The sequence below is a fragment of the Amblyraja radiata genome, chromosome 3, assembly GCF_010909765.2.
Source record: "Amblyraja radiata isolate CabotCenter1 chromosome 3, sAmbRad1.1.pri, whole genome shotgun sequence".
NCBI lineage: Eukaryota > Metazoa > Chordata > Chondrichthyes > Rajiformes > Rajidae > Amblyraja > Amblyraja radiata.
In genome coordinates, this window is record NC_045958.1 from 48,524,721 (window position 1) to 48,538,053 (window position 13,333).

The following is a 13,333-nucleotide window of genomic DNA, read 5'->3' on the forward strand; positions in this document are numbered from 1 at the left end:
AAAGCTGAGTCTCACGTTGCGAGTTGACACAAGAGGTACCCCGAGTGAAAGACTCGTGGTTGTGTACGAGATTGCAAGTGTATGATCAAGAGTTTAACCGAGTTCCCACGGGTATGACAAGTTTGCCGTTCATTGTCACTTCTGCGATGTTCCAAGTTCGTCTCCCGAGTTACTCTTGAGCCAATCCTGATTGAAGGTTTGTTTTAATAAGCAACAGTGTTATGTTTTAATAAGCAACAGTGTTAAAGAAGACCTCTCCATCCTGTGGCTTTGTTTTAAAGATAGAATTCAGCGCGGCCGCATCTATTGATGTGACCTACAAAGGGGAAATGCGCACCATCCAGTGCCAGAGCAGTTATACTTATAATTTGTTTGAAACACACAGGTTTGATATGTTTTAATTGAATTTACTGCCATGTCTACACACTGCGGGGAGACGGGAGATTAAATCTTTCAATGTGGACGGATGTGCACATCAGATTGTTCGGAGACGGAGCTCAGGGTTCGCCTCCTGAGCTGCTTTGGTGCCGAGGCGTGAGTTGAGGTGGAGAGAGCTTGGGGGGGGGGGGGGGGTCATTAATCTGTCTGGGGTGACATGGCTCTTGGGTTAGGCTGGGATCATTCTCTGCGGGATGATCTTAGTACGGGAGACAAGTGTAGGAGAGGTGTACTGACTGTGTGGGCAGACACTTTGGAAGTGATTGCCCACCAGTCTCAAAAGCCACTGTGTCTCCCTGTCCCTGGGATAGCAGGGGGTGACCAAACAGCACAATACCCCCCTCCCCCTCCACACCAACACGAAGGGCAACGATCCCAAGGCTTTAGCATCAGGAACAGCGGGCAGGCGACAATCACCTGCCATAACGCGAGAGAGATCATGCACTGTTGTAGGTCTCCTTTGCACGTCGGTGTTTCTGTCTTTCTCCATTCATTGTTGGCCCTATCTATCACCACCCCCACCTACACCCCTCTGCTTCCCGGCCATGTGTGTGACTCCTTCCCTCCCCTCTCCAGCTCCCCGCCCATTGCACCGGCGCGGGGGCTTTGCACTGTCTTCACGTGGACGATGCCAGCAGGTCCGTGCCAGTCGCCCCGGGGCAGTCGCTCCCTTCAGTTTCCCAGGGGGTCGGAACGGGACAGGAGTTGGGAGGGACAGGTGGGGGGGGGGATGGGTGGGTTAGGTGAGCAGGAGAGTGGGGTTGTTTGCAGTTGCAGAGGGAGGGGGCAAGGGCGGTACAGTTCCCAGTCTCAGCTCCAGTCCAGGGGGGTGGCCGGAGACGTCAGGACCAACGGGACACCGACCCCCAGGCCCACCAGGCCCACTGCAAGCACGGATAACCCAGAGACCCACAGCCAGCAGCAACTCCAGCCCAGCCCCGCTGGGAATTGTACCGCCCTTGCCCCCTCCCTCTGCAACTGCAAACAACCCCACTCTCCTGCTCACCTAACCTACCCATCCCCCCCCCCACCACCACCACCTTTCCCTCCCAACTTCTGTCCCGTCCCGACCCCCTGGGAAACTGAAGGGAGCGACTGCCCCGGTGCGACTGGCACTGACCTGCTGGCATTGTCGACGTGAAGACAGTGCAAAGCCCCCGCGCCCGGTGCAATGGGTAGGTAGCTGGAGAGGGGAGGGAAGGGGTCACACACATGGCCGGGAAGCAGAGGGGTGTAGGTGGGGGTGGTGACAGATAGGGCCAACAATGAGTGGAGAAAGACAGAAACACCGACGTGCAAAGGAGACCTACAACAGTGCATGATCTCTCTCGCGTTATGGCAGGTGATTGTCGCTGGTAAACTGAAGGGTGCGACAATCTGCTGCTGCCTGCCCGCTGAGTTAAAGAGTTCCCACGGTAGACTCACGATACACTAAGGTAAACGCACGGGCCACTACATTCTTACAACGAGTTAAAATGTTTCAATTCTTAACCACAAGAGTAAAATTGACTCGTGGAAAATTTTATACATGTTTGATTTTTTGCAAGAGTTGACAAGTTTCACGAGTACCTGCCGTTATCGCCACGAGTCTCTAAGTTGCGTCCACGAGTTCCGTACGTTAATCGTACGTTATTCCCACGAGTTTGAACTCGGGGTACCTCTTGTGTCAACTCGCAACGTGAGACTCAGCTATAAGTGAGTGAATGTCAAATAAATAAAATGTAGCAAGTGTGGGATTAGTACAACTGGCTGCTTCATGGTTGATGTAGAGTTGTTGGGCTGAAGGACCTGCTTCAATAGTGAATGACTCCATAACTGTATCTTTGAATACTCCATAACTGTATCTTTGTCATTTTTTTTGTGCCTTTTAATGAACTGTCAGCAAAGAAAATGCGGATGGCTCGTGAATAAAAGTTTATTGTTTTAAATGTGATTTTAAATTAAAACTTGAACAATTTTAATATTAGATGGACAATGCCAAGTACAAGTTCATTTTTAATTGCAAGTACAAAATTCAGTTGTGAGCATGGGCCATTTGACCTATAATTCCACTGAATTCAATGCCAGTTTTGAGAAGTGAATTCCTTTGAGTAAAGTCAAGTATCCTTTATTGTCATTCAGACTTTTCAGTGTGAACGAAATTTCATGCCTTGCAGTCATACCATAGAATAAAATAACAAAACACACAATAAACACAGATTTAACATCCACCACAGTGAGTCTACCAGGTCCTCCTCACTGTGATGGAAGGCAAAAGTCTTAAAGTCCTTGTCGCTTCCTTCCTTCTTCTCCCTCTGCGTTGAGGCGATCCAGGCTTCCGATGTTGTGACCCCGCCGGGTGATGGTAAGTAAGTCCCGCGGCCGAATCCACGCTCCGCGAATGGGCCGGTTCAAACTCCGCGGCCCGGGGCGGATGAAGCTGCCGAAGCTGCCACCCTCCAGTCCAGCGGACGAAGCTGTTGCCGCAGGGGCTCCGGAAAACAGGTCACCAACCTGGGACCTGCGAGCTCCCGACGTTGCCGTCCACTGGGCCCGCGGCCGAGTCCTCTAGGCCCGCGGCCGGAAGTCGGGTCGCTGCCGCCGTAACGCCACCACAGCCCCGAAGTCGGCCAGCTTCATGGAAAGCCCTGGCTCTGCCTCCGGAGCCTCGAGGTCGGTCCCAGTTGGAGGCCGCCAGCTCCGCCATTAGGCCTCAGCGCAGACGGAGATGGGGGATACGACAAGAAAAGGTCGCATCCCCCCGAAGGAAGAGACCAAAAACATGTTTCTCCTCCCCCCCCCACACATACACAGCCAAAATATACTAAAATAAACTGAAACAGGACACAAAGAAAAAAAGAAAAAGAAAAGAAAAGACAAACGGACTGCAGGCGAGCCGCAGCTGCAGGGCAGCGCCAAAATGATAATCTAGCATTCATATGGTGGAGAAGAATTTGAGATGAATTTCTGTAGCACTATGTCCAAGAACATACTATTTAACTATTCCATTTCTCCAGAGATGCTACCTGACCCACTGAGTTACTCCAGCATTTTGTGTCTATTTTTGTGTAAACCAGCATCTGCAGTTCTTTCCTACATATTTAACTGAGTGTTTTGTTGCCATTAAGTTTATGCTATTTCTGAGGTTCGGAAGAATGTATAATTATTTGTTTTAGTATTAAGCAGCTGTAATTGCAATTATATTTTATAATTGCTTTAAAATAAAGACACAGCCTTGGAGTAATGTTAGACGTTGAAAGATTGCATGGAAGTTTCAAAGAGGAATAACAATTGATTATATGCAGCATTTAATATTAACTGGCCTTTATTGTACATACCTGGCATGTGCCATTAGCACAGATGTCTGCTTCATGTAGACCACATGGCGTTCCATCGAGCACTTTCTCTGAGATCAGCATAGGCTGATCTTTCCCCAGGGGAGAACAAAAGAGTGCGCAAGGTTCCTCTGGACAGGAAATCAAACAATATGAAACACATCATACATTAGTCTAGTTTATACTTTACAATCAAGCCTTTTGTAGAAATATTTCCTGATCATTTAACTTGTCAGTTCACATGCTGATTTTGATTGAATTCACAATATTCCAACATTTGATTGAATTCCTATTAATGTATTTCTCTAAAAACCGTCAAAAAATCTTTAAAACAGTGAACAATCAAAATATGAATTCTACCATCTAAATCTATGTGCCCCACTACACTTCAAACATAATATAATATTGGTGAAATTACCTCCTCATAATGTAAGAAATGCTGTAACATGTATTATTTAAAGAGAGGCAGTAACCAGTTCAAAAAATAGGTCAATGCTTCATAATTATCTTTAATAGTTATGATTTATTAAAATAGAATGCAAAACAATTCAACCTGAACACATTCATATGTTTAGACCAATTATTGAACTAAAAACTACCCACTTAAAAATCCTCACAAAATGACCCTAATGTAAATCTATGGCTCAGTTTTGTCTCAAAAGAACATTTACCAAATATTTCCAGAGAAGTTAATGGTATCTGCTCTATAGGACATGCAGATGTGAAAAGATAGTAAAAATATAATTCTGACAGGTAGTGTTATAATAATACTGAAGACACTGTTGCTGAATCAACAATGAAGTCATATTCAACTTGTTCCATACTGTACAATAGAGCTATTAAAAGGGTGATGTATCTCTCAAACATCCAACATCTCTTTTATGCAATATTGTTCTTTTTATCTGTGCCAATTTTTTTCTCTTCATTTCTTGAAGGCACTGACTCACTGCTGCCACATGGCTCCAGAATATTGACAGCTAAGGCTGATCTTATCTTTCAGCAAGAGTGAATCATACTAATGTAGAATGTAGGTGGCTAATTTTTCTCCTTACTGTCTCAAGATACTGAGGTCAATAAAATTTCCTGCACACTCTCCCCAGTTCACTCTGTTAGTATGAAAAGCATGGTACATGGACCCACTGCAGTTCGCATACCGTCCAAACGATCCACGGATGATGCGGTCTCCCAGGTTCTGCTCACCACTCTCTCTCACCTTGACAGCCAGAAGGGGGGCTATGTGAGGATGCTGTTCATTGATTTCAGTTCAGCTTTCAATACCATAGTCCCCACCAGACCTGCTGAGAAGCTGCTGGAACTGGGGTGAACACTCCCATGTGTGCCCAGGTCCTGAACTTTCTCACCGCCAGGTGGTCAAGATGGGGAGACATACCTCCAACCCCCGCACCCTGAACACAGGATCCCCCCAGGGTTGCGTCCTCAGCTCCCTACTGTACTCCCTGTACACACACGTGACTGTGTGGCCAGGTTCAGCCCCAACTCGATCATCAAGTTTGCTGATGACACTGTGGTGGTGGGCCTGATCTCCGATAACAATGAGAAGGCCTACCGGGAGGAGGTGGCTGATCTGGCACTCTGGTGTCAGGACAACAGCCTCCTCTTGAATGTCACAAAAACTAAGGAGCTGATTGTGGACTTTAGAAGGGTTCAACATCCGAGGACATTGGAGATAAATGAGACTACTGTGGATAGGGTGAGCAGCTTCAAATACCTGGGAGTCCACATCACAGAGGATCTGACATGGACAACTCACACTGCCACACTGGTGAGTAAGGCAAGGCAGCGCCTTTACCACCTCAGGCAGCTGAGGAAATTCAGAGTCTCTTTGAGGATCCTTTAGTGCTTCTATTCTGGCGCTGTAGAAAGCATCTTGTCCGGCAACATCTCAGTCTGGTTTTGGAACTGCTCTGTCCAGGACAGGAAGGCTCTGCAGAGAGTAGTGCATTTGTCGGAATGCACTATGGGAAGAACATTCATCCCCCTACAGGACCTATACACCAGGAGGTGCAGATCCAGAAACAGCAACATTATGAGGGACCCCCTACCACCCTAACAACGGACTGTTCCAGCTGCTATGTCAGGGAAGCGCCTCCTCTGACTAATTTACTGTTCAAGTCAAGTCAAGTCAAGTTTATTCGTCACATACGAGATGTGCAGTGAAATGAAAAGTGGCAATGCTCGTGGACTTTGTGCAAAAAACAAACAAACAAACAACAAACTACAAACAGAATGTAACAGAAACACATATTCTTTTACATATTACATATTGTGGGAGGAAGTAAAAAGGAAAAAAACAGCAATTTAAAAAAAAAGCAGTAGAGTGTTACAGTAAAGTTAGTCCCTGGTGTGGTAGGAGTTTACAGTCCTAATGGCCTCTGGGAAGAAACTCCATCTCAACCTCTCCGTTCTCACAGCATGGCAACGGAGGCGTTTGCCTGACCGTAGCAGCTGGAACAGTCTGTTGCAGGGGTGGAAGGGGTCTCCCATGATCTTATTGGCTCTGGAGTTACACCTTCTGATGTATAGATCCTGCAGAGGGGCGAGTGAAGTTCCCATAGTGCGTTCGGTCGAACGCACTACTCTCTGCAGAGCCTTCTTGTCCTGGGCAGAGCAATTCCCAAAACAAATCGTGATATTTCCGGACAGGATGCTTTCCACAGCCGCTGAGTTGAAGCATGGAGGATCCTCAGAGACACTATGAATTTCCTCAATTGCCTGAGGTGGTAAAGGCACTGTCTTGCCTTACTCACGAGTGCTGCAGCGTGTGATGTCCATGTCATATCCTCAGAGATGTGGACTCCCAGGTATTTAAAACAGCTCACCCTATCCACAGTATCCCCATTTATCCTCAATGGTGTGTACGTCCTCGGATGATGTGCTCTCCTAAAGTCCACGATCAGCTCCTTAGTTTTTTTGATGTTCAAGAGGAGGCTGTTGTCCTGACACCAGAGTGCCAGATCAGCCACCTCCTCCCGGTAGGCCTTCTCATCGTTGTCTGAGATCAGGCCCACCACCACAGTGTCATCAGCAAACTTGATTATCGAGTTGGAGCTGAACCTAGCCACACAGTCATGTGTGTACAGGGAGTACAATAGGGGGCTGAAGACGCAACCCTGGGGGGATACTGTGCTCGGAGTGAGGGACTTCGATGTATTTCATCCCATCTTGACTACCTGGGGCCTGGTGGAGAGAAAGTCCAGGACCCAGGCACACAGGGGGGGTGTTGAGCCCCAAATCCAGTAGCTTCTCAGCCAGTCTGGTGGGGACTATCGTGTTGAAGGCTGAACTGAAGTCGATGAACAGCATCCTCACGTAGCCCCAACTTCTGTCAAGATGAAAAAGAGCGGTGTGCAGAACCTGGGAGACCGCATCGTCCGCGGATCTCAACAGCCGGTACGCGATTTGTAACGGGTCCATGGTTCGAGGGAGGAAGGCGCAGATGTGTTTCTTCACCAGCCTCTCAAAGCATTTCATGACTACCGAGGTGAGGGCCACCGGACGGTAGTCATTCAGACAGGCTGGGGAGGCATTTTTAGGTACCGGTACAATGATGGATCTTTTGAAGCAGGCAGGGACCACGGACTTGTCCAGGGAGAGGTCGAATATTTTTGTGAGCACCGGAGCTAGCTGCGTAGCACAGGACTTAAGTACTCACCCCGAGATGCCATAGGGGCCTGCAGTGTTGTGTTGTGTCTTTTTTTTTAAATGTTTCAAAAATGTAAATACTGGTTCTGTTCTATTCTGTTCTGTTGTTCTGTTGTTTTTGCACAATCCGCAGGCATTGGCACTTTCATTTCACTGCACATCTTGTATGTGTATGTGACAAATAAACTTGACTTGACTACAGAGGGGTATCAAAACTCAGCATAATTTCTAAATTTGGTTTATACATAAATACAATCAAGTGAAATGCAAGTAAAATAGATTGGCCAAAGGGGAAGATACAGAGTGCTGAATATAGTTCCCTGCATTGTCAGCACATCAGTTCCATAGACAAAGTACAATGTCCTCAATGGGGTGGAGGTGAATTGGACAGTACCCTGGTTTAAAGAAGAACTGTTCAAACAGAGGTGAAGAAGTTGTTTGTGAGTTTGGTGGTGCACGGTTTCAAACTTCTGTACCTTCTGCCGGGTGGGACCAGGGGCAAGAAGGAATGACCAGGGTGGAACAAGGATATTAGTCTTTCCGGAGTCCAATGGTCTGGTATGTCACAAATAATAACGTCATTATTGAATATTATATCCCAACTTGCACATTCTTTAAATAGCATTAGCCGAATAAAATATATTGATCTGATCAGGAGCAAGGTGAGGCCATCTGTCAATTTAATGAGGCTACAATAAAGACAGATGGTCTTTTCAAGTGTCAAGAGTGTTTTATTGTCATATATCCCGGATGGGACAATGAAATGCTTACTTGCTGCAGCACAACAGAATATGTGAATATGTAAACATAGTACATAATGGGGGAAGAGAAAAAAGTTCAATAAAAATACAAATATAGTGAAGTAATAATAGTCTTTTGCAGTTCAGAGCTCAGAGCTTATTCGTTGTTGTGTTTGTAGGGAAGAAGCTGTTCCTGAACCTGCATGTTACAGTTTTCAGGCTCCTGCACCTTCTTCCCGATGACAATGGTGAAATGAGTATGTGGCCAGGATGGTGTGGGTCTTTGATGATTTAGGGGCCTCATTCTTCCCATACCAGTCCACAATCAGTTCCTTGGTCTTACTGATGTTGAGAGCCAGGTTGTTGCGCTGGAACCATTTGGTCAATCGGTCAATCTCACTTCTATACTCTGACTCATCCCCATCTGTGATTCGTACAACAGCAGTGGTGTCGTCAGCGAACATCAAAGATCCCTTGCTTGTCAAGTCTCTCCTGACCTTTTTTTGGGCACTCATTTTTCAATGGATATAATCCCTTCATTTGGCAACATGAACTGAAATTCCATTGCTGGGTTAATTGCTGATGAAATCATTTTTTGTTTGATGCTTCTGACACTTAGAGAGGACTTCCCTGGGTCCTCCAATACATGCTGATTGAGTGCAATTCATGCCATTGCAGGATGAGTTTAGTCAAGCAAAAAGCAAGATATCCCTTAGTAAGGCAGCAAAAATACTGTGTTACATCTTCATAAGATGCCACCATCACTTCCAGTTGGCAGAAAAGTTTAAATTGGCTAGGTTTTTTTTTTGAGTAGGTGACAGGATAGCCTAGGTCAATCTATTCAATTCAATTCAATTCAATTCAACTTTAATGTCATTGCACAAATACTGAGTATGAGTACAACGAAATGCAGTTTTGCGTCAGTCCGTAGTAGTGCAATATAGAAATTAAAAAAAAAAAGAGGATACAGAATAATAAAAAATACAGAATAATTAAACAATGGGGACGGAGGGACTGGAGGAATCTATCGGCGGGACTCCGAGTTCAGCAATGCGACGGTATGATTGTAGAAGCTGTTCCTCATCCTACTGGTACGAGACCTGAGGCTCCTGTACCGCCTCCCTGATGGGAGGAGGGCAAACAGTCCATGGTTGGGGTGGGAGGGGTCTTTAATGATCTTCCCTGCCCGTTTCAGACACTGTTTTCGGTGGAGGGCATCCATGGCAGGGAGCGGGGCACCGATGATGTGCTGCGCGGTTTTCACCACCCGTTGTAGTGCCTTCCTGTCCGCAACAGTGCAGCTGCTGTACCATACCGTGAAGCAGGCGGTCAGGATGCTCTCGATGGTACACCGGTAGAAGTTGGTCAGGATCTGGGGGGACAGGTGGGCTTTCTTGAGCCTCCTCAGGAAGTAAAGGCGCTGCTGTGCCTTTTTGATCAGCTTGGAGGTGTTGAGGGACCAGGACAAATCCTCCGAGATGTGTACCCCGAGGAATTTGTAGCTGGAGACGCGCTCCACCTCAGTCTAAGTTGAGTATAGTTATTTTGAATAAGAATAAAACATTCTCAATCAAATCAAGTTTTTGCTGCAAGCAGCCAATACAGTTCTGGGGAGCGGAGCTGAAGATCAGCCCCAAGGTTTGCAACAGTTTTACAGACACAAGGATGATTGTTTTGAGAGGGGATGAAATTCCTCCTGGTTGAAAGTCCCCGAGTTTTTCTCGGGCTGAATGCTATTTTATAGCACAGATTTATTTCACAGTTCAATGTCGTAACTTGTCCCGGTGAAGTGTAACATCTACATTTAGAGTGACACTGTGTGCATTGTGCATCAGCAGGGAGCAAGATTCCACAATACGGCAAAATGCCGGGTGGGCCATTTAAAATACATTTTGAGATTTGACACTTAATGTAACCAATTTTATAAATGAAAATAAATCTGAACCCTGATACTGTGAAAAATGATATCACCGCAGTTAGAATAAATGGAGCAAGAAAAGTATTTGTCACAAATCATTTCCCATGGAGCTAATAGATATTTTCAAAACAAATAATGTAATTACAAATAATCTTCACAGTTTTAAATAGTCAGAATGTGCTGTGGCAATAATATGACTGATTTATTAATGTGTTTAACATTTTGGAATGTGCAGTATGGAGAGAATACCATTAAAATACTTTTGAGGAACTCGACTGTCCTTTTGCCTTCTGACTGATTGCCAGCAGCCTATAAATCTCTTCACTGTCTTTCAGCAGTTAAGTTCACTAATTGTGATGCTGGGTTTTTTTAACCAAACTTGTATCAGAAGCGTACAAATTCCAGAGGAGTGGTTGCAAATCAATAAAAAAGATTCAATACTGTTGTTGAAAACTGCCAGTAAGATAGTATAGAAGGCACAGAATACATTGTGATTCACTTCCTCGTGTCCTTTCCCCTCTGGTCCAGCATGGCTGGAGAGAGAAACAGAGAGCGAGTGAGAGAAAGGGTGAGAGAGATGGTGCTGAGAAAGAGATGGCAGTATGTAAGGAGAGAGTGCACCAGGGGGAACAGTTTGGATTGGGAATAACTACTGTTTAAAGTTAAATGTTTTTATGTGGTTTAAACTACATATTCCCAGAAATGATTACATGTGTTGTAAATTACTGCTAAGTTAATTTTCTGCCATTATATCTCACTCGTCAGCAAATCTGACATCTCATAACACTGAAGTGCAAAGAAAAGCCTGGATTATTCCCTAAATATAAAATGTCAAGGCCAACAATAGTCATCACCATTAAAAAATAAATTGGAGAGCATTTTCTGGAGCGTACATATGCACAGTTAAACATGGAATCGATCCAGCTCCTCCACAAAATGTGCAACAGTTGTAACTCACAGATGAACTGGGCATTGAAATCAAAGTTAAGGTTGCCCATTAATTATCCATGATACACGACCAAATTAAAAACAGGTTGGTGCATTCAGGTGTGGATAAACTTTTAATGGCATGACCGGCATATAACCTCTTTGGCCCTAAAGGTTTAATCTACAAGTTTGATGATTCATTCTGACAATGTTTCATTAGTACTAGAAAGTTTCAAGGAGAAACTTTTTTAAACATATTTTATTTCTGTTCCAGGTATCACTAGCAATCTTCATTTATTTTTGTGTAGAGATTTATTTTTTAACATGAAAGCAGTGCTGCAACTCAGTTAAAATTCTTCAATCTGATTCAGTGAGGAACGTGTCTGTTGTTTTCCTGCTCCCACATGCTACAGATAATCTCTATACGCTGATGCACTGGATACAATGTCGGATGATACCTGATTTGTGGGCAAAACCTCAGAAAAGCCTAAGGCAACTTTCAGTAAGGTGAACATTAGTATGATTCCTTCACTACCGACCGCAAAAAAAAAAAAAGCTTTTATGCTGTTGCACATACTAGTTATTGCTTCAAAATACACTAAGGCAATACATTTTGGCTCTTGGATAATGAAAATATATTTTTGTGTCTAGCTTTTTTTAACGCACAAATATTCAGAGAAGAAAACTACCACTCTCAAGGTCAACCTTCCTTAAAAATGTTGTTAAAGTATTTATGATATGAGACCTGTTCTATAGAAGAACATTTATGTTTGTAATAGAGATTGTAAGAATAGTACTATGGCTATGCTCAGTCACACATCAAACACAATCTGTGGTTAATGACTTTACAAGCCTGGCTGCTTGAATTAGAGCCAAGTGAAAAAAAGTTTATATTATAAAAGAGAGTACTATGAGCCGGTGATGTAGTGCTCAAGGTAATGGTTGTGTGCCATGATATGCAATGCTCTTCGCATCTACCAGAGGAATACATTCCAGAGACAATGATGTAAAGGAGAATGTTGTTTCATCAAGGTTTCTATCAAAGCAATACAGGCGCTTTCAATTGGGCTGCAGCACATTTATATGGTTTTGAACATTGATAGTTATTCCTCTTGATTCTTTTTGAAATATTAATAGCTTCAATAAATGTGATGAAAAAATGGGATAACATTCTTAAAATCTTTCTCTTTAAAAGTTACTTCATCCAAATGTTTTATGCCAATAACTGCTACAAATGTTCCTTGCCTTCTCCCTCCTTCCCCGCTCTCCCACAGCCTACTGTGTCCGCCACTTCCTTTCTTCTTCCCGACCCCCCCCCCCACCTCCACATCAGTCTGAAGAAGGGTCTTGACCCGAAACATCACCTATTCCTTCGCTCCAGAGATGCTGCCTCACCCGCTGAGTTTCTCCAGCATTTTTGTCTACCTTAGATTTCTTTCAATGATTGGTTTTCTAATTCTTTTTTATTTTACAGCAAAGGTCAGACACACCAATCTCAAGAACCTTGTCATGAACACATATCAATATTCCTGTTCTTGCTCGAACAATGCTTCCATTAGTTCATAACTATCAAAATCTCAATTTTTAAATTAATTTATGGAAGGGGAGCATTGCTGACATTGCCACCATCAGTTGTTCACTCCCCCACTGCCCTTAAGCCACCTTCTTGAACATCAGCAATTCATCTAGTTAAGCTACGACAACAGGGTTGTGGCGTGACAATTTCCAAGGTTTAACAATGAAAGAACACCAAACTGTTTCTAACTTAGGATATTGGGCAACATGGAGGAGTTCCAACAAATGGTGGTTGTTCCCAAGTGGGTAGCAGTCATAGATTTGGCAGGTGCTATCAATTTGTCTTGGGAGTAACTGAAGTGAATATTTTTCAAAACCATGCAGCCATGGTGAAATTACCTTCCAGAGTGGTGGATGGAATGCCAATCAGATAGACTGTTTGGCCAAATGGCATCTAGGTTCAGGAGTGTTGTGGGAGCTGCACTCATCTCGGAAAGATTCTTGATGGAAATTCTTTGGGGAGAAAGTATGTGAACTGCTTGCTGCAGGTTACCCCGTTTCCAACCTGCTCTTATTGCCAGGATTTTTCCAACCTGCTCTTATTGCCAAACGTTTTTCACTCCGAGAGTGGTGAATCTCTGGAATTCTCTGCCACAGAAGGTAGTTGAGGCCAGTTCATTGACTATATTTAAGAGGGAGTTAGATGTGGCCCTTGTGGCTAAGGGGGTCAGGGGGTATGGAGAGAAGGCAGGTACAGGATACTGAGTTGGATGATCAGCCATGATCATATTGAATGGCGGTGCAGGCTCGAAGGGCCG

General features: G+C 44.5%; 1 protein-coding gene across 2 annotated transcripts in view; it reads right to left on the reverse strand.

Moving 5' to 3' along the window:
• The window catches only part of adamts19 (ADAM metallopeptidase with thrombospondin type 1 motif 19), a 406,630-nt gene that overhangs the window by 111,318 nt on the left and 281,979 nt on the right, over nt 1-13,333 (reverse strand). For both annotated transcript variants that reach the window (XM_033017772.1, XM_033017773.1), the window contains one exon: nt 3,756-3,883. In XM_033017772.1, the coding sequence (XP_032873663.1) occupies nt 3,756-3,883 (128 nt within the window). The remainder of the gene's footprint in view (nt 1-3,755; nt 3,884-13,333) is intronic.